The sequence below is a fragment of the Coffea arabica genome, chromosome 1e (genome assembly GCF_036785885.1).
Source record: "Coffea arabica cultivar ET-39 chromosome 1e, Coffea Arabica ET-39 HiFi, whole genome shotgun sequence".
Classification (NCBI taxonomy): domain Eukaryota; kingdom Viridiplantae; phylum Streptophyta; class Magnoliopsida; order Gentianales; family Rubiaceae; genus Coffea; species Coffea arabica.
The window spans coordinates 56,931,646-56,952,489 of record NC_092311.1 but is presented as its reverse complement, the minus strand read 5'-3'; the positions used below and the strand labels follow the sequence as shown (position 1 = coordinate 56,952,489).

At 36.8% G+C, this 20,844-nt stretch overlaps 3 protein-coding genes across 3 annotated transcripts; all 3 read right to left on the bottom strand.

Moving 5' to 3' along the window:
- Positions 1-224: 224 nt before the first annotated feature.
- LOC113730509 (bidirectional sugar transporter SWEET14-like) lies at positions 225-2,252 on the bottom strand. Its single transcript, XM_027255264.2, has 6 exons — positions 2,069-2,252; positions 1,908-1,944; positions 1,534-1,744; positions 1,234-1,395; positions 970-1,089; positions 225-826 (listed from the first exon to the last, which is right to left on the bottom strand). Exons 1-6 carry the CDS (start codon positions 2,115-2,117, stop codon positions 602-604), a joined length of 804 nt encoding a protein of 267 aa, XP_027111065.1. The 5' UTR covers positions 2,118-2,252; the 3' UTR covers positions 225-601.
- A 6,297-nt stretch (positions 2,253-8,549) lies between these two features.
- Positions 8,550-11,678, bottom strand: LOC113734449 (zinc finger protein CONSTANS-LIKE 13). The gene is made up of 4 exons (XM_027260999.2): positions 10,852-11,678; positions 10,327-10,539; positions 9,523-9,800; positions 8,550-8,971 (listed from the first exon to the last, which is right to left on the bottom strand). The coding sequence occupies exons 1-4, from the start codon at positions 11,470-11,472 to the stop codon at positions 8,881-8,883; spliced, it is 1,203 nt and encodes a 400-aa protein (XP_027116800.1). The 5' UTR covers positions 11,473-11,678; the 3' UTR covers positions 8,550-8,880.
- Positions 11,679-15,023: 3,345 nt separating this feature from the next.
- Positions 15,024-19,270, bottom strand: LOC113734457 (E3 ubiquitin-protein ligase MIEL1-like). Its single transcript, XM_027261012.2, has 12 exons — positions 19,038-19,270; positions 18,847-18,934; positions 18,673-18,729; positions 18,542-18,574; positions 18,370-18,447; positions 18,211-18,254; positions 18,020-18,060; positions 16,942-17,024; positions 16,773-16,864; positions 16,547-16,616; positions 15,639-15,677; positions 15,024-15,308 (listed from the first exon to the last, which is right to left on the bottom strand). The coding sequence occupies exons 1-12, from the start codon at positions 19,166-19,168 to the stop codon at positions 15,183-15,185; spliced, it is 882 nt and encodes a 293-aa protein (XP_027116813.1). The 5' UTR covers positions 19,169-19,270; the 3' UTR covers positions 15,024-15,182.
- Between the last annotated feature and the right edge of the window lie 1,574 nt (positions 19,271-20,844).

Below are 20,844 nucleotides of genomic sequence, written 5' to 3'. Positions count from 1 at the left end.
CTATTAGTTTATTTTCTTTACATTTTTTTAAAAAATTAATCCAATATTGATATACTCTGTAATATATTTACTTTTCTCATACGATACTTAATCACCATCGAGATAAGATTTGGCGAGAACTAATCAGTTATTTGTATTATGTAAAAGTAATTATTTTTATATCATTTAGTTTCATTGTTTGTCTTATATTTAGTATTTTAAATAAGTAGTTGCATAGAAAATGGTGACGGGAAGGAAATCTGATGCATAATCAGCCTCCACATATGTGATGATATATCTAGCTCGCAGTTACAGGAAGTCCATAGCTAGAGAAGTTGGACCCATCCTGGAATAGTAATATGCTAATTATTGCCAGAAGAACGCCCGTCCCCGATGCACGTAGCTGGTTAGAGCTTTGGACGCCTTTCTTCAAACTGCTAGGCCCTCATGATTGATCATCATCGATCTTCTTCTTCTATGCATGAGTGTGTGGTTTCTTTTACTAATTAGTTAATCATTCATTTACTCCTTCGTAATGAAAAAGAAAAATGGAGAGAAAGAGAGCACGCTCCGAGCATCACTTGATTTGTCTTGAAACTCAGGTATCGCTGAAGGTGTAGTTTTACGCGATGGGTTGATCTGTAGATGGATGATCAATAACGGGTTTTGCACAAGCAGTGTCGTAATCCGCGGGTGGCGTCTCCAGTACTGCTCCAACTTCCATGACTGTCACCGCTATTTCCTTCACATAAGCTTCCGGAAGAACCAAGCCGTTGTCCCTCTCTCGGTATATTGCATACAATATCATTTGCGCGATTCCAAATGCAAAGCCTAAGATGTTGGGAGTCTGTTGTTCGCCAATTTCAACAGAAGAAACCGTGACTTCACTTGAAATTAAAAGAGGAGAGCATAAAATATGTATGTAGAGTATCACGTTTCAGGAATCTCAATGACTATTAATTCGGTTCATCAGATAATAGATCAACTTACAGCGATGTAATAATCCTTGATCAGAAAGCCGTAGAAGAACCACATCACAGCGCAGAGCGTGAGGAAGCAAGACAAGGAAAAGGGCATGAATTCGACGCTCCTCGTTCTTATAACTTTCATCTGCAGTTACCATGTGTTAATTGGTAGTAGTATATATGAAATTAGCAGTGCAACTCCTGTATATCCTAATATTTGAAAAACATAGTAGAAGATGCAGCAGTGGTGGTAGTATTGGGCTAGCATATATTAGCTAGTGACAGGTACCATGATGCTAAGAGGAGCAGCAAAAACGCAGACTGAGAAGACGGAGCAGATCCATCCCACAAGCGCAACTCGGCGATGGCCTTGGGAGAGAAGGAACGTGGAAGCCACGATTAGAGCATAAGCCCCTACGTTGAATATCACCAGCAGCTTCGCGGTGCGCATCTGCATAACGTAAATTCGATACTATGCCTGAGCAAATTAATGGGGAGGAAATCTCTAGCTAAGATGGATGATGCGGATATGAGCATCTATAATTGACATTTCATACAGAGAAGGAAAGCGAGAGCTGGAGAGCACAACCTTGGCATCTTTGGTTGCATATATCATGAAGAGTACGAGGTAGATGGTCTCTATGGCGCAGCCACCACTGTTAATGGTCGCCAGAATGATCCCATTCTTTTTGAGATAAGCGTAGTATAGATACAGCATCGCGCTGAACAGTGCTACCGAGTAGGGTACCGCCTGGAATCCTTGAGTTGATTTCTTCTTATAAATCCTGTAAAACGTAGGCCTGAAACCCAAAATCTTGGATTGATTACTAGAAGTATATATGTATATATATATATATTTAAAAAAAATAAAAGAAAAAGGACCAAAACAAAAGATTTAAAACCACAATCTGGTAAGTCATGTAAATTAAGCTAGCAACAGGGTGCACAAGAATTATCACTTACAACGGTGCCAAGTAAACCAAGAACGACACTACGTTGCCTGATACACACAATAACAAAAAGAGAGAAAAGTGTGGTTCAGAATTCCCATAGCAAATAGATAGAGAGCGTAGATCGATATGAGCAGCAGCGGAAATTGGAGGTTAATTGGGAGAGATACGTACCAAGAATGCCGAAGGCAGCAGCCAGCTGACAAGTAGAGAAGGTAGCCATTCTTGGCCAGTGACAGTTGCAGGGGCCGGCACCTGCGCGTGGAGGTGAAGAGAGGAAGGAAGGGCCTTAGTTAATTTTTGATTTTTGGAAGGGACTTCTTTGATCACTTAGGCAGGCTACGTTTATATACTAGTGCAGGAATCAGAGGGTTACCAGGATTCAGTCAGTAATAACTTATAAGGGCGGCTTGTTCCGCACATCTTGTCCTGGGAGCTGATTAGCAGGGGTGTTTCGCGAATTGAGCCGATCGCGAGCGGCTCGAATACGAGCTCGACTCGAGCTCGTCAATATCGAATTCGAGTCGAGCTCGAGCCAATTAAGTCGATTTCGAACTCGAGCTCAAAAATATTAAACTCGTTGGCTCGCGAGTTCAATTATATATTTATTTTTTATTTAATAGTAAAATTACATATATATCTCTAATATTTTATTATTTGTTTAAAAAATTATTATTTTATTCATTTTTAAAAATAAATAATTATTTTTTATTTTTTAAAAATAAAATAATAATTATTTTTTTTATTTTTTAAGTTCGAGCTCGACTCGAATTTGACTCGAGCTCGAGCTCGAGCTTGATATTTTGAGCTCGTCGAGCTCGAGCTTCACAAAATTAACTCGAGCTCGACTCGTTTAGCCAAAACTCGACTCGAGTTCGGCTCGTTTGCACCCCTACTGATTAGGCATCGGGTGCCAAAACCAAAAAAAAAAAAAGAAAAGAAAAGTGAGCGTTGAGGTGTGAGTTGCGTCAGTGAGTCGATTGGTTAGTTGAAAAAACCCAAATTCCCAACTCAGTCATCATCAAGCCAGAAGGCAACTGTGTTGGATTTTTACCTCAAATAGTAAGTTAGTCTGGGGAGAATTCCCAGCATCGTTAGTTCTACATGCCATCTTAGTCTCAGTCTTTTGTGTTGTGTGAGGGATGTACGTGGATACAAGAAATACTAGTGATTATTAAGCCAACGTAGTATGGTACTTTTTTTTTTCCCCCGAAAACGATAAGAGTTATATAACTTATTCTATCCTAATCTACAGGAAAAAGGGAGTCTAAAGAGACTTGTGTATCGGGGATTAGTAGGCATGCAGATCTGACTAGATCAAGAAGGTGTTATGACACCTCTCTTAAATTTTTTTTTTATAAGATTTGAACACCCAACCTACAGTTCAAGGAGAGACTTAAGTCCCTCCCTGCTCGCTACTAACGTAGCATGGTACTAGCTACTGGCTAGTAATTATATGTCCTCCATTTTTTGCTAAAATGCATGAATGTTTCAGAGTCCTGTCGTGTGTAACATGTACCTAGCTAGCAGTAGCGGCCCGATCCTCTTCAACATAACCATTAATTTCTTGAAGCCCGTCCCTTAATGTTATTTTTGGGAGAATGCACATTGCATCATGTGAGACAGCACTGACACTGCACCGCAGGGGATCATCGTCACTCATCAGTTACGTACTTAACGTTTCGTTAAACGGATCACCGCTCCGCTCTGCCCTGATGACAGCTGACTGCGCGGCTCCCTATTAGGATATATATATCACCCTGTTGATCAATTGTTGCAGATTTTCTCTTTATCTTCAAATGTTTCGGCATTAAAGTGAAGTAGTCTGATTTATTTTCTTCAGGCAGTCGGAAATGAGTAATGATGAACCTAATGATGCGATGCGACGACGGCAAACACAGCATGTGTACCCTTTGAATAGTAGATCAGATAAAATATGATTTGTTCTCTAAACATCTGTTTAGGCGACCTAACTAGTAGATCATTCAACACTGAAACAGCTAGAGTTAATCTTGATCTCTACCACCACTGGACACTGGACAGGAGCGCCGCTTGAAAATTTTCCATTTACTACAACTTGCGAGCATTTATGTTTGCAAACATGCACTGGAAGAAAAGGGAATGTTTGCAAAAGCATCAAAGAATATCGCCAAATTCAAGAGTACGTTTGACCCTAAAAAGATAATTCCCATGCTGGCTAAGATACAAAAAAAAAGGAGATTCATCCCTGCAGAATTAGGAATTAATCGTACTTGACCATAATATGTATGCATGTACACTGAGAAATTTCTAATTTTGTGATGAATTTTAAAAAAATTCTACAAAAAGAGTGGTTTTGGCAAGGGATTCCGTTCGGGGGTCTTCGCATTTCACGAATGCGATGTTAGAATAGAGCTCGCATTCGCGGAATGCGAGCTCGACTTATTGAGCTCGCATTCCGCAAATGCGAGCTCAGTGATCCAGTAGATGAAAAACAAGGGGCATTATATTTCTTTGGTTATGAAGCATTAGAGTCTTATCATATATGCAAATGTTGATATGCTGTTTGCGAATATGGACGTCCAACTACTTCTGTTCAAACGTGCAGCATGTATTTCAGACATTTCAGAACAACATTAGGGGGTCAATATAGTGTTTAACTTTTGTTCATATTTATGTATTTGGGAGTACAATTATTGAATTGTATTTAGTTTTTGTAGCAGGGTACGAAGTTCAAAAACTTACGTCTACATGAATAAAGTTTTGACTCAGATCTCACATTTCTCTGTGTGTGTTCTGTAGTGTAGCATAGCCCTCTATATTTACATGGTAAAGTTATTTGTTTTCATCATATTTGCTTATGCAGTTTGTCATCTATAAGGAAATAAGGGAAAGGTTTAGCAACCATCTTTGGCTTGATGTTTTGTCCAAATGTGATTTGCTGGAAGAACCTCCTGTTGTCTACGTTACAGAAGATGTTAATTGTGATGACTATAAGCTGGCTAAATATCGGAAAATGGGACCTGATGGAGCCTTGCGCGTGTCAATGAAGAGTGAAATGGGACTTGATGAGGTAATCTTCTGGTCTTCTTTTATATGCAGCTCTATGTTAACTGAGAAGTTAGAGAACTCTTGAAACCATATGGGTCGCATGAGCTCACTGACCTCGCATTCCCAAAATGCGAGCTCACTGAGCTCGCATTAGCGGAATGCGAGCTCACCGAAATGCGAACACCCTATTTGTAGAACACTATCCAAGAAATGCCCTCGTTGTAGAATTCCTTTTTTTTTCATCATAAACTAATAATTCACCCCATGTACACTACTGCAGAGAATGCTTGCTTGAAACTTGAACTAATTCGATGACAGCTGCAAATAATGATTGACATGTGTGATGTCATGAATTGAGTGATGGTAGCAATTGAGGATAAAAGAAAAAAAGAGTATCAAAGTTTTGTGACTTGTTTAATTAATAGTGCTGAGCAGCCTGATATGGAATATAATAGCAGGTTGGCCTTTGGCTCTTTTCCTTCCGCCGGCGTTATAAGAAGGTGATCACTTTTTTGCTGTCTTTGTGTGGCTTTTGTTAAATCAGTTAAGGTGGTGACCTGTTTTTGCACCCTTCCATTTCGTTGCATGTCTGTTGGACCAGTTCTCTTTTTTGAAAGTGAAACCGCTTGAGGTCGAGGCCAAATGAAATTAAATCATGGATGATCTGAAACCCTATTTACGCATGCAAATCATGGGGTTCCAAGCTGCTTTTGCTCGCTTCAAAGCGCGACGAAATCTCCCACGTAGATTTAACTCTTTTGTGGGCTCTCTGAACATCCCTCCTCGTATTACATAAAATCGATGATATTTTCCCAAGAAATTTAAATACTCCCTCCGTCCCACTTTGATAGTCCTGTTTTCCTTTTTTATCTGTCCCAAATTGCAGTCCACTTTCCAATTGAAAAATGTAGTTATATTTTCATTTTCCTAAAATACCCTTATTCAATACAAGTAGTTGTTGCTATAAACCTACCCCATTTAATGAGAGTTGATTCTTTTTTTACCATCAATTCAAGTTCCCATAAAGTTGTACTCTATTTAATGTGAGGGTATTTTAGGAAAATAGCAATCTAAATTTACTTTTCCAACAAAGTTAACTATTTTTTCTTAAATTATGTTAAAAAAGAAACAAGACTATCAAAGTGGGACGGAGGGAGTACTACTCTACAACGCATTGTTCTTCTGCAACCACTTATAATGATTAATAAGACATTACTCATTACGCACTACAACGAATCGTAGTACTCCCTCTGTCGCATTTTGATAGTGCTAGTTTTTTTTTTCACACAGTTTAAGAAAAAGTATATAACTTTATTCATATATCGAATTATGTTTTGGAAAATCTAAATGCATTAAATGGGATAGATTATATTCACTACTAATAATCTATATTAAATAAGGTAGTTTATAGTAATAATAACTTACATTAAATAAGGATATTTTAAAGACAACTACATTCTTTTATTTGAAAAGGGACTATAATTTGGGACACAGAAAAAAAGAAATGTTGTGAATATAAATGCTTTGTAGTTTGCACACACCCAAAAGCATGCCATTAGACAGGGAGGAGTTAATGTTGTGAATATGAATGCGTTCTAGTTTGCACACACCCAAAAACATACACTTGAAAAGTTTATGCCATATCATATTTTATTTTTTAATTTGGCGTATCGTAAAATATTTACTTCTAAGTTAAATGCTTTTCACCCATTAGAATTGAATATGGCAAACACGATTCAAAGTCGTGATCGCAATTGTGGTCGTAGCCCGAACCGTTCCACATCGATTTTCACATATCCATCGCGATCTAGGTGATACGCAAATTTTGAAATATTTAATTTTTAAAAAATTGTGAATAATACAAAAAATATGATAAACAAAAAAAAAATTAGCGAAAATAATAAAAAATCGAATTGACTCGGAACGATTCGACCGTTTCTATCCGTCTTGGAGATGTCTCGGCCGAATTCTCGATGACTGGGTCGAGTTCTTAACGATGAATGATCTTGGAGTCATTTCATTCCGATATAGTATTGAAGAATTTTGTTCCGGTGACAACTCTGTCGAGTCTTTGAACCATGGAATGCAAAAGTGAGAAGGATTTTCCTAGGAGACTGAAAGAGCAGAGACTCTCCTGCATTTATTACTTTGTGATTGTTGATCAGTTTATTGAGCTTTATGATAGCATTACAAGGTGGAATGAACTTGTTACAGCCTCATCACTAAAGTTTCCAAAATACTCCTATTTAAATGGGTTAATTAGGAGGCACATTTGCGTTATGTGGTGATGCCATCGCGGAAATCCTTAATTGGAACCACAACATAAGTTAACCGATCAAATTAGTGAGGAATAAAAATTAGAAGCTAAATCAGCACTAGTAAAAAAAAAAAAAAAATTTAGGGATGAAATTCATCATTTTCCCCTTTTTTTTTTCCCCTTTATAGGAAAATGGAAAATCTCATACATTGTTACGCATTTTTAGGAATTAGCATTGTAGCAACTCCATTTGTTAGACTTGCGCGCGTGTAACTTGTTCCGGTGTTGATTAGAAATTAAATTATATTACGTTGGTACATTACATAATACATACAGGCAAGTTCCTAACTTGAAGCCTTCTGATTATACACATTTTCCCCTTGTCTTCTTTGGATTTTGGGGACTGCGTGTGGTTCTCGCCGCTACAGTCAATCGTTTGATTGGCCCAATTCACCAATAGCATGCAGACAACCGAGTTTTTATTGCATCATAAATGCTATTGAATTCAATTGCTGTTTTATATATATATTTTTAAGTACCTTTATACACGTCATACATGCTAATTACGTCACAAACAAATGTTATACATTACCATTCCAAAAATATTTTCTAAGTAACCTTGCACTCAAAGTCTAAACACTCTCGTTGTTATTTCGGGTGAGTGGAAAACGATTATTCCGTACAGGTGTGGGTTCCATTTTCGACTTGGAGTCACGAAATTGGATTCCTGGCTTCCAGATCCCGTATCCCAGCAAATTTTTTACGAGCATTATTGGGAAAACCGTGTCACAAATGCAATAGGCAAACTTTTCCCAAACTGTTTTGAGTTTTTTTCTGCACGAAAGAAATACTACTACTGATCGCTGTGATTGAATCACTTAGAATTCTACTCTCTCTTTTTTTTTTTTTCTATTTTTTTGCTTATTATTTGACAAGAAATAATAATATTTTATTCTTATTAGATTAATAAAAAAAATTCAAATTTATTTACTTAACATTCACTAAAAGTTGAGTTTAAATGTATACTTATTTTAAAATAGGTATAAGTAGATGAATCGAATCAACCCAATGCGCACCAAATAAATGGATTTAATTGGATATTCATTCAGTTCCATTCAAAATTAATGGACAAGTTTGAACAGATTATCAATATACAAGTTTAGACGGATCAATATAATTGAATTATGATTGATACCTTTGATCTAATAATGACAGTACAATTAATCAAGATAGTGCCAGGAGTTCGAGAAGCTTTTAGAACTGACTTTTGACCGCAAGAGCAGGAAGCCCATATCCGCTGTTGGTGGAAAATTTTTTTACGTCTTCGAGACTTCGACATGCTGTGCTTTGGCATCAGATTTATCCATATACACACAGGGAACAACTACATATATTTGCCAATTCACAAGCTCCGCTGGTGAAAAATCCACGTTTCAACTAAGAAGCCTAAACTATATGTGGAGTACAACATTTGGCTTTACCAACTACTACCAACATTAACTTCAAAGGCTATCAAGTTGCCTTTAGACTGAAAGTGAAGCAGGATATATTAGTTCGTTTACAACTAGAACACCTGCTTCTAAGGTAGCAGCAGTTCAGTGATCCATCTCATCAAACATCCTTTGGAGCAATGGCTACTTTCAGTCCAAAACTTCGAAGTGTTGTCCTACCTAAAATCACACAGGTGAACAGAGGCGCCTCAGCGAGCCATCTTGGCAAAACGTCCCCTAATTCTTGTCCGACTTTCTGCACGAACTTTCCGCGTTTCATACCTGATGTGCTTGTCAAACCTGTTGTTGTTTTAAAGATCTCTCAGTCAAAAAACTTATAAATCAACAGAGTATGCATGTGATGCATCTAACCAGTACCAGATGCTTGATCTCGACAATCACAATTAAGGGCTCAACTTACACGCAACTACCCATATATAAGTAGGTCAGCCATGGCTAAAATTGTATTGGAGATAGATATTTCATTTTTGGTTACATGATCAGTTAAAGATACACTGAATCAATTTGCACAGCTGCTTTGTCCCCTATGTAGATTGCAAATCAACAAACAACTTGCTTCAAAAAGAGTTCTTTGACGCAATTAATAAATAAATACTATGTGAATCATACTTTCAGCAGCATGTCAAGGCTGTAACGATGTGATGCATCAAAGCAAAAGTTTTCCACTTTGAGATATTTTAAGCTTTTCAAACATCGTGAAACAGGGATTCTCGCATGTTAATAAGAGGATTTGCAAGTAAAAGTGGCACAATTTTCCCTTACTGGCAACATGTAAACACAACAATAATGTCCTGAGTCCTAACATCACCTTATGATGGATTAGGAGGTACCTTCTATTTTTCTTTTTCTCCCTATACCGTGAAATTGCTGAGCCTCTCTCCTGGCTGTTTAACTCACGAATAGCAGGTCTAGGGAGGGTTTGGAGGGTTTCAGCTGCCGGAGGATGCATTTGCTCTTCGTGACTGCCTCTTAGGGGCCCTGGGCTGTCACCAACACCTGAATCTTTGCCAGGAACTATATGGTTCAGCTCAATGTTTTCCCCTAATAAGGTAGAAATGTCTTGAACTTCATCCTCAACTTTATCACTGCCCCACTGAAATGCGCTGGCCTGCAGGTAACCAACACGATCACTTGCTTTTCTTTCGTTCCATTTCCTTTTTTTTTTTTTTTTTTCGTTTTGGGTTAGTTTCGTTTCCTCTTATTTTCCGAGAGTAATGTTTTCTACCTTCCCTTTGCTTAAAATAACACAAGGAAAAAGTAACAAAGCACATTATAGGTTAGGGAAGATCTTTCTATTATGAACAGTACCATCTAGAACAAATTAAATACAGTTTCAACTACCTGAAGTACGCCAAGATCCAAATTTGTTGGACAATGGAAAACGTTAAACAGTTCAGCTTATACTGCCGAAGTGAAGATGGCAGCTCTAAATTCTAGAAGCATTTTTTTCGAATTTGTTAGTGTTATTACTATTTGAAGGTTTGAAGTTAAGATCGCCTAACATCTCCTAGTACGGAGATCCTGTTTTTAACTGGCTATGCAGATGTACCGATTTGAAATAACCAAACGTGTCTGAATCTAGCCTTGATCAAATAAATCAGCCCATGAATAACTAGATATAAAAGAAGCATCACCTCATATGAAGAACCTAACACTAGCTCAGAATTGTGATCGAGGCTTTCATCTTTCTGCCCAAACTGGAGGTTCTGCTCGGGTACCGGGAGTTGAAATCCTACAAGGGGTTCAACATCCGCTTGGCCGCAATTGATGTTAGGTTCTAACTTTGACATTTGGCGTAGCTGGGAAAGCATTTCCTCTCTGTGTTGTCCACATGTAGCATTTCGATTCTAATTCAAGACACAAGTGCCCAAAGTTTGTTAAAATTCCACGGAAAACATTTCTCATTTTCCAGTCTTGTACAAGAGAATGAATAGATAGTTATTAATGTGCCTTAACATTAATTTGTGAAGTATGAATAGACCCAATGCTTGGGAAATAAAAACAAAAGCTTAAAAATGGACATGGAAAGCCCAACATATCTGCAGAACATATGACAGTGTGGAAAGACCAACAGAATAGCAGCATGAGAGAACACATGACATCATAGGCCCAAAAAGATTCCCACCACCCAAAAAAAAAGGGGGGGGGGGGGAACATACCTTAGGCAGGGGAGGAACCCCCATAGCCTGTAAACTACGTCCAAAAGAAGAATCACTGGACATAATCAAATCATCAAGACTGACGATCGAAGGCGTCTCCCAAACCAACAGATCCGACAGCTCATAAACACTTTCAGCATCATCAACATCATGACGACTGGAATTGGTATTACTAGCTTCTTTGAGAGCAGCAGAAGCAGGAGCATCAGAAACCAAAAGGGCTTTCTTCCCAAGCTCTTCAAACCCAAGGATCCCCAATAGTTCAGTCACAGAGGGGCAGCCACAGAATCCCTCGAGAGGCCTGCGATCATGTACAGCTGAGAAAGAAGAATTGGTATGGGTGTCCCAATCGCAGTTCTGGCAGAGTACAGAGGAGTGAGTAGAGCAGAAAATGGTGGCGGGAGTGGAATCACAGGCGTCGCAGAGCAGGCAGCGAGTGTGCTTAGTGAAGAGCGGGTTAGTGGAATGGACTTGACGGTCGCATGCCAAACAGAGCTTAGCAGAGTCGGCTCTGCAGTAGACAAGAGCCGCGGCATCTCCGCAGAAGTCACACACCCGCCGTCCAACCACCCCACCATCTGATTCCAGCTCCTCCGGCTTTTGACTCTTCATCAAAACCATCTCGTGCGGCTTTTTCTCTTTTCTTCTTCTTCTTTTTTGGTGTTTTTATCTAAGCCAGTAATTCAATTCTTGTAGCATATCGGGACTAATAAATTAGCTTGTTGAAGAAGTTTCAAGATAGACTAGGTGAGCATTCTAAGTAAGTAGAGCTAGAGGGAAGGAAGAGACAGCCACTCCTGATTCCTAGAATGACTCCGAACCTTATCACTTTGGTTCGGCTTTTGTAGTCCTTAGTTGTAGTTGCAGCTGTAGCTGTAGTCGTATGATGTGCACGTGAAGCGTGAAGACCACCAATCAGCAAGGATCCAAGACTTTGGGGGAGGCTGCGTCGAATTTTGAGGTACTTTTTCCAGATTTAAGATTTGGCCGCTGGACTAGAGTCCGGCGCATATATATATATAAATTTTTTTTTCTCTTCCTTCTAACAAATCGAAATTAATCCAAGAACAGTTAGATTAGAAACATTCGGAGGTATATATTTTTTTTCTCTTGATAATTTCCTTTCTACGTCTACTCTTACTTTACATTAGACATACTAGAGGGAAGGGGATAAATCTAATTGAGTTAAAAGGAAATTCAGAGATGATTGAACTCTGACGGACTAGACGAGTGTGCTGATAAAATTTTTTAAAAAATTCTAAAAAGAACATAAGTTAAGAAATTTAATCCGTTGGGAATGAATTGAGTCTCTCCCTGCTGGAAATTTGTTTGGCTGTTAACACGCACTTTGTTTGGACAGAGAGGAATTTAAAAAGAAATGACAAGTAAGATTTTATTTTATTTTATTTTTTGCTTTTTTCTAGAAAAAGAGGAGAATAATAAATGCTGATATTGTGTTAGTAAGACTCCAAAGGGGGAAAAGGATAAGCTGCCCTATTTTGGAGCTGAAAATGACAACTACATTTAGGATTTAGGATTTTTTTTTCTCCTTGAAAGAGTTGAGTTTAGTCAATTGCCATTTTCTCTTTGTTTCCTCTTCCCTGAACTCTAGTTTCCCTAATTTCATTTTGCACTTACCTTCTTTCCAAAAAAATACTTACATTCCTCCTTCCTTCTGTTTTTTTTTTTTTTTTTTTTGGTTTTGCTTATTTCTATTTTCTAGTCCAAGATTTAATCTAGTTCCATTCCACTTTGGTGCTGTCAGATGTTTTATATTTCAAACCTCCATATTTCTACCGAAAAACAGAAAACAAAAAGAACAGACCAGCGACGATGGGTGAAGAGGAACTGAGGGCTAAATTGCAACGGATCTTCTGTCCCACACGCTGTGCCACTTTTTATTATATTGCTATTTTTCCTACATAAACATCATATTTTAATTTTTTTTTGTTTCCTCATGATCCAATAACTATTAATTCAGTATCAAAATGCATAAAAAATGAGATTTTTTATAAATTTTCTGTTGTATTTTTTAATTTTCTATTACATATTACTTTTTTAAAACTATTGTATTTAATTTTTTACTAAACTAATAGTTATTAAATCTTAAGAAAATAAAAAAAAAAAAAAGTGGCACGGTGCCTCAACTAAATTGAAAGGCCGTTGCTTCTTTTTCAAGAAAAGAAAAGCCCGAAAAATAAAAAAAAAAAAAAAAAAAAGAGAAAAAAGCGCATCACGGAACGGATTGGGCGGGCCTCACTGCCGGGATCTCGACAGAGCATAACGTCTTATGTGCCACGTGTCCAGGCTTCCAGAGTAGTAGCAGTAGTACTATCAAAGGTTGCGTCAGCGCTGACGACGACATCCAAATACCCTACTAATTAAAATATATTTTAGGTATCATATTTTTGTTAATATAAAATTAATTAGAGAAAGTAAATAATTATTAATAAATGATAAACAAAATTAAATAAAAAAGTATATAAATATAAGATAAGGTAATAATTATTAGTGTGTGTGTATATATAATATGTCAGGGGAATGTTAAATGTGTGTTCTATGATCTATCATCCGGCAGAAAAACCCTAAAAAGAAAAGCATTGGTCAATGTTTGACAACTAACCAATATATATTTCAAACCATAAACGTGTACCAATATGGCAGGTGGCGTCCATCATAGCCGGTCGCATTTCCATCCGCAGAATCAGAAGTATATACGCGGCGCAATTCTGCCTGCAAAATCAGCAGCCCTCGCCATTAGCAGTTGGTTTTTCTAGGGAAGAATTTTGGATTTGATTTGATGTTGAGAAACTCACGACCTAATGTTAGTTTTTATTAATCCGAAGTACAATGAGATTCCAGATCACTGTATTTCTCTTGATCAAAGAATATTATTCTTATATCCCTCTTTCTATTTGTATTTCTCTTGATCAAAGAATTAGGTAACCAAAAAAAAAAAGGGCAAATCTGTAGGAGTTGAGCATTCATTGCAATGCAGGTAGCTGATATTGAGATCCAAGGCAGGCTGATGGGCACGGGAAGAACACCGTCTACAGTCAGTGTTAAGTGCAGGGGCTGAGATTGATCTAGGGGCACAAGGACATTGTTGGCTAAAGGTCCACCCCTGAATAAATCAACAAGGACCAGCCCCCGTGTCCCTGGCCATTGAACATTTGAATTCAATGCAAAAAAGGCAACATGCTCCTTAGTTTGAAACCCTCTCTCTTCACGAAAAGACTCCAAATTTCTCAACTGTGGCTGCCGCCTTTGACAGCCTCGTCAATTATACAACTGTTATCGTTATAATGAAAAACAACAATTGTAAAACTAAGATGGCTGGGAGAGAATTTGTCACAGCGGATCAGTAGCCATGAAAAAGGAACTAAATCCGTCATCGAACTCTTCTAAGTTAAAAGGGTTCGAACCCCCACTTGGTTTGAAGAAAAAAATTCGAAGGACATGGCTGCTCCTTTCTTGTGTACCGCCTCCTCATCTAACATGGGCTCGAACAGATTTTCTATGTTTTTATTTTCCCTTCATTCTTGCTAACACATTCTTAGTTCTTGTTTGTACCGTAAGAAAGATGAGGCGTCATCCCCGTAAGAAGAGACCTGAATGCACTCCGCACCGTCTCAATCAATTGCATTTAAGAATTTCATCATTTGAACTTTGTGGGATGAAATTTGAGAATTTGAGAGTTAACAAGTCGACTCAAACATATGGGAGAATGAAACTTGCAATTCTCCCTCCAATTATTCCAAATCCGTTCAGCGACAAGAGTGGCCAAAGCACCAAATCGTTTACTAGACCTTGGTATCAATGTCAATTGGATTCCAACAGTCAATTGTGCAAATGCATATGAAATCTAAAAGCCCTCTAAGAATTGTGACTCAAGGTAGCCTCGCTCTTTCTCTAGACATCAACTAGATACCAAATACCAAGCTTCTGAAGTTACAATAAATTGGCTGGAACATTTTTCATGTCATATATATCCCCTACAAAATTAATTAGCACCTCCCTTAAAACTATCCAAAAGAAGCAAAGATAATATCAACAAAACTGCGACAAAAATCAACATCATGTATTACAGCTAATATCTTCCTAGACACAGTAACAAGAAACCATCACAGTCCAGGGAAGCATACAACTAATTAGCATCATCAACAAAACAGTGACAAGAATCGGTAAAATGAATTAAAGAGAATATCTCCTACAAACATTGATCAAGAAAGAAGATCATAAATCAGGGAAGCATACAATTGATACACTACAGCTTTTGGGGGCAATTTGAGCATGGTTATTGATTTTGAGAAAAGAAAAGGAGAACAACGTTACTGATGATTCTCGCCCGTTGTTATCATGCGGGTATTATATGAATTACAATGCCTGCACTTGTGGCCAAATATGTGAAACAATGCTTTACCAGTATTGTTGCAATCATTACAGAGGATTGAGACCTGCAAAGTCAATGCATATCTGTGAATGACATCTGGGAAAAAACCATGTCATAGCATGCACCTGCATACCCAAACTGCTATTTGTAAAGGAGGTACTCCCTTAAATAAAAATTTCATAAGTTCCAGACCCACCATGACAGTAAACTTTCCAACAAGCCCAACTAAAACATAACAGAAATTCAAAATGAACAATCAGTTTCTCATGGTCAAAAATTCACGAACATCTTATAAGGTAAACCTCAAATACATGCCTTGCAAGGTGAGGCAATCTGATAAAAACATGGACAAGAAGTTTATACAAAAATAGGAAATAGGAAAACTGTGACTTACTTCATAACGGTATTCCTCAGGCATTGCTGTAGCTTCAATCTGTCCCAGAAAGAATGATCACCAATATAAGGCCAGGAAGATACTAAGTTATAATACTCTACATGCAAAAATTGAGAAAACTAGACCCCATACACATGGGTCAGTCACATGGTTAGTCTATGGATACAAAGTGATTTCAGTGACCAGAAGTAGAATAAATGAAATTCACCCACATTGTAGAGTTACCGGTCAATCTAATAGACAACACTACATATTTTCAGTGCCATTCCAGCTTCCGACTCTCGACATATTAAAGAATGGACTGCTGTATTAAGCAGAAAGAAACATGAGGCCAAGCCCAATGCAAGTTAATGGTCAATCTAATATTCACTTGGCCATGATCCAAGTCAATGATTTATGTAATACTCACACAAGACATACTCCATGGATAAAGTCAACCATCCCTAGAACTAATGGGGCTCAGTATATCACTGGACCAATACAATTCACGTCCAAATGAAAAGTTGTGTAACAAATCATAAACTGGTGGTTAATCCAATGGTAATCTTCCAACTTTAGCAAATAGTAATTGAGGAATTGAGCTTATAAGATGAAATCAAGTCTGAACACAACCTAACATATATAATAACCAGCAACAGGACAAAGATTTTTTGAAATGCATTGTCTTGACACAATGCTAAGGACACAATGCTATTATGAAATGCCTGTCTAATTTGTACTGGCCATGTTTCAGATAAACTTCCTGTCTTGAATAATTTTTTCACACATATCACTAACTTAATTAGTCAAGAACATTTTCCAAGTAAATAATCCAAGAAAAGCCTCGAAAAAATTATAGTGAGCACAAACACCATAGCTGAGCGATTATACAACCATGTGCAAGGGACAATGAGAAAATACTATCATACTTCCAGATCTAATCTTTCCCAGGTTCTGGACATGTTGAATACTGACTTCGAGCAGATTGGACACCTATACCTACAAGATAAATGCAATGCAAAGGTGACATTATTAGACGGTGAAGCACAATCTGGAGAACAAAAATGGAGAAGACAACAATAAGCACAATCAATCACTGGCTTATTGATTCAAAACAGAAGAAAATAAGAAATAGAAAGAAAAGCTGAACTTTACTGGCTTTGGCTGATCATCTCAGAATAGCAATCCATATGCATTGTATGCCCACATTTCATAATTGTTGTGCCTTTTATGGAATCAAATAGAAACTAGCAACAATACATAAACATTAGATTAAACAAGTACCAATATAAGAACTTTAAGGAGAAATGGTCTTGATTCCAACCTCATAGCAGATGGGACAGTGATTCTTCATTGAGTTCTCCACACATGAGTGATTATCACGCAACTCAATAGAATAGCAAGATCCTGTGCTTTCAAACATCAAGAAAATGACAAGAGTATCCCCAGAAAAAAAAGGAAAGAAAAAATCTGCTAAATGGATGATAAACCTTTGTGCTGCTGCCTTCTATAAGCAAAAACCTTTCAAGTTCATAGAATGACCAGGATATAGGGTATACATTTATGAAAGGAAGCTCCAAAAAATTTTCAGAAAAAAAAAATACAAAAGGTGCTCTTTGACAATTGCAATAGCAAGTATTATGAAATACAAAGTGTATCAGTCCCCCATCAGCCACCGTTTTGCTCTCATTTCCCAACACAAGCACGCTTTAGTTTCCTAAATACAGTAATCCAAACAATGAAGAATTCAAGAACTTCACAAACAATATGTCAACAGTTAATTGCTATCCTATGGCTAGTCTTTCTCTTTTCCAACACCACTAAAACATTCCATCAGAGTTATGCTTAACATTCTAGAGATGAAATAGCAAATCCATCCAACAATTTCATTATTTTTTGATATCCCTGTTGTATAACATATTTACATGTTGCATTGTAATACTATCAGAATAGCAGAACCAGAAAGCATTCTCCTTGATTTTCAGCAGCAATCTTTTTTTTTTAAATCAAGTAAAGAGGCGGCACTAAAACATTCTTATCTTTGTCATCTACATCAACATAATACAATATACTCTGTTATTTGAAATAAATAATCTAAGATTACTCTCTTTGTATTTTTTCCCCCGTGGAAATGTTCCATGATGTTTTCCTGAGTCAGGTAGGGCAAAAACTTGTTAACTTGACATTTTCCAAAAGGGTCTGGTTAAGAACAGATGCTTAGGAATCAGGGAAAGAGAACTGGCATGGATAAGTCACACGTTATTTTTCCACACCTTAGAAAGGAAATGATATCTTGTGGGGAGACCGTTACAAGGATATAATAGAACCATAAGTAGCATGTTCGAAAACACAACTTCGTGTAAAATGTGCTACAAATGAAATGAGAGTGCATGCCTACATACCGCACTTAGGGCAGTGGAAGTAGTTCTCCCGTCCACCAACTCTGCATGGCCATGATTAGCATAAAACGTTACAAGTACATTACAAGTAAGAGTTTCTTCTTTTTTTTTTTTTTTTTCTTTTCTCAGAACTGGGTAACAAGGAATGTTCTACTTCAGTTGTAACAAATAGTCAGATTCTCCAACTCAGTTACCTACAAATCCCACAATCATGACAGTGAAACTGCTTCTTTGTGGTCTGCAACCAAAAGTAAGAGACAAATGATACCATTTGACAACTCATATCACGTAGGAAGCCAGTATGCATATTGTATAGATGCTCCTTTTAGAAGACAAGGTTGAAATAGCATTACATCATCGTCATAGAATCTGCAAATGTGGCAGAAATACTCTCCAAATTTAACACCACAGTTTGAACAAAGCCCAGAGACCTAGGTAACAGGAGATAACACAGAGATATGATTAGTCAAATTCAAGCAAAATGGTAAACACTTATGACGAGTTCAAGGAATTATAATCTCAAACCTCTTGCTCGATATTGCATACTGCACAGATGACCTGCAAGGAGCAATAATTTGAAACAAGAATTAAACACCCAAAGATGGGAAAACAAGTTAGACGGAAACAGCTAGCAGAAGGAGAGAGGAAGTAAGTACTTGCTTCACATCTTGCCGAACAAGCTCGTGGCGTTCTTGGGGATTGCTCAGAACGCTCTGTCGAAAGTTAATGAAATCAAGAATCAAGAAAAAACCCAAAGTCTCACGGAATCCAGTAAAATAACAAGCTACTACAAGTATTAATCTGTTTCACACGGTATCAGATTACATTACCATGGCCTCGTTGTGACAGTGACGGCAAGTAAAAACCTGATTACAGCATGGCGTTCGAAGTTTACACCGTCTACGATAATGCTCGCATCTACCCACAAACGCAACCAACATCATCTCGAGCAGAATCAAAATTTATCGTTAAGGATGGCGAGAAGAACAAAAAGAAAAATGAAAAAACAAAAGAAACGCACCCGTAAAGCGTCTTTCCATAATCTTCTCTGTTGGGCTGATCTGTACTCTCGCCGTCACCGGCAGCTTCTTGGTTTTCTTGAGGTTGGTCGACAAGGCTGGGAATAGGAATATTGTCCTCTTCACCATTCATAGTGGTAAATTTGATTTGGGAAATCTTAATTGTTGATGAATGAGGGGTTCGAGTAGGGTAATTGTTATGGCGTAACTCAATTTTAGCCAGTAACCGAAAAATCGTGGATTGATGACGATACCACGTCACCTTTGCTAAGTTTTTGCACGGGATAATTTCAGAAACCTCCCCGAGATTTCTGATAATTTCACTATGAGGTTTTAAAAATTAGACGTACCTCCTTTAATTTAGTAGTTTTAGTAATAAAACATTAAAATAATATTGACTTGGTCAAATTTTTAAATGAATATCCAAAAATACTCTTGTGTAATGAGTTTTAATTTATTTTTCTATAAAATTATAAAATTACCTAATATAATTATAAGGAGAAGGTATCGAATTTTTCGTGTCTATACCTATTATTTGATAAATAACTATAATAGTAATTTTATCAGTATAATAGGATACTTTTGATGATATTTTATTATAAATTTAGATTTATAAAATAGAAAATAAAATGTTAAAATAATTGATTCAAAAATTATGAATTTTTTGAGTAGTGGGATTATCATAATTTAGTAATGATTTTGAACAATTATTTTTTGATTTATTGTTAATTTTAATACCAAAAAATAGAAAACAAAGATTAGCAAAAAACATCGAATTATGTATAAAGTTAACTCATCAAAAAAATTATTAGTTCGATATTTGATTTTAATAAAAACTAGAGATAATAATAGCAATTTTACAATTTTATTGGCAAAAAATTAAAATAAAAAAGAATAAGAAGCAAAAATAATGACAAAAATAATTTTAAAGTCATTTTAAGTATAAACAAGGGCAGCATTAAAATATTTAAAATAAGGGAATTTCATTAAAATATTTAAGGGCAGCATTGTTATTTTAAATGGCAAATGAAGTATGTGTAATTTTTTTAATTTTAGAAGAATTCAGTGAAATTATTAGAAATTTTAGGGGAGGTTTCTAAAATTATCCCTTTTTGCACTAATAATTAAGAGATCCTTTCCAGTTCCCACGCCCACGAGACGGCGCCTTGGCGTGAGCTTGGACGGTGTTGATCGATGGATATATATATATATATATATATATATATATATATATATATATATATATAATATTACTGAATTAATGGCCAAGTACCAAATCATTCAGTACCTCGAATTTTTTTTGTTAAATAAAAATTTAGGTGAATTCAACTCTAATCACCGTTCCGAACCATCCTTTTTAGAATCACAGGTCACTTGCAAAAATTTTTATAAAATCATCCCCCTACGTAGCTTTTATCCTCCTCAATATAAAATTTCAAACACACAACCCTCAAATTTCACTTTCATGCTTCTCAATATAAAATTTAAACTGGGTTAATGATCATTCATTACTGTTCAAACTTTATTTACTTAACAAATCAATTAAAACGAGCTTTCGTCTAACCAAACTCTTTTTTTTATTGAAGTACTATCAATTATGCCGAGGGCTCTTGCAAGTTTCAGCCCAAAAAATGAGTGATTCCTTCACGCTGCATCTTAAGTAGAGGTGTCAAAATGGGTGACTTGGACGGGTTTGGGTTGGGTAAAATGGGTAATGGGTATAAGTGAGTCAACTCATTTATACCCATTTAATTAGATGAGTATAAATGGGTAAGTCAAAAAATGAATTGGATAACCCAATTACCCATT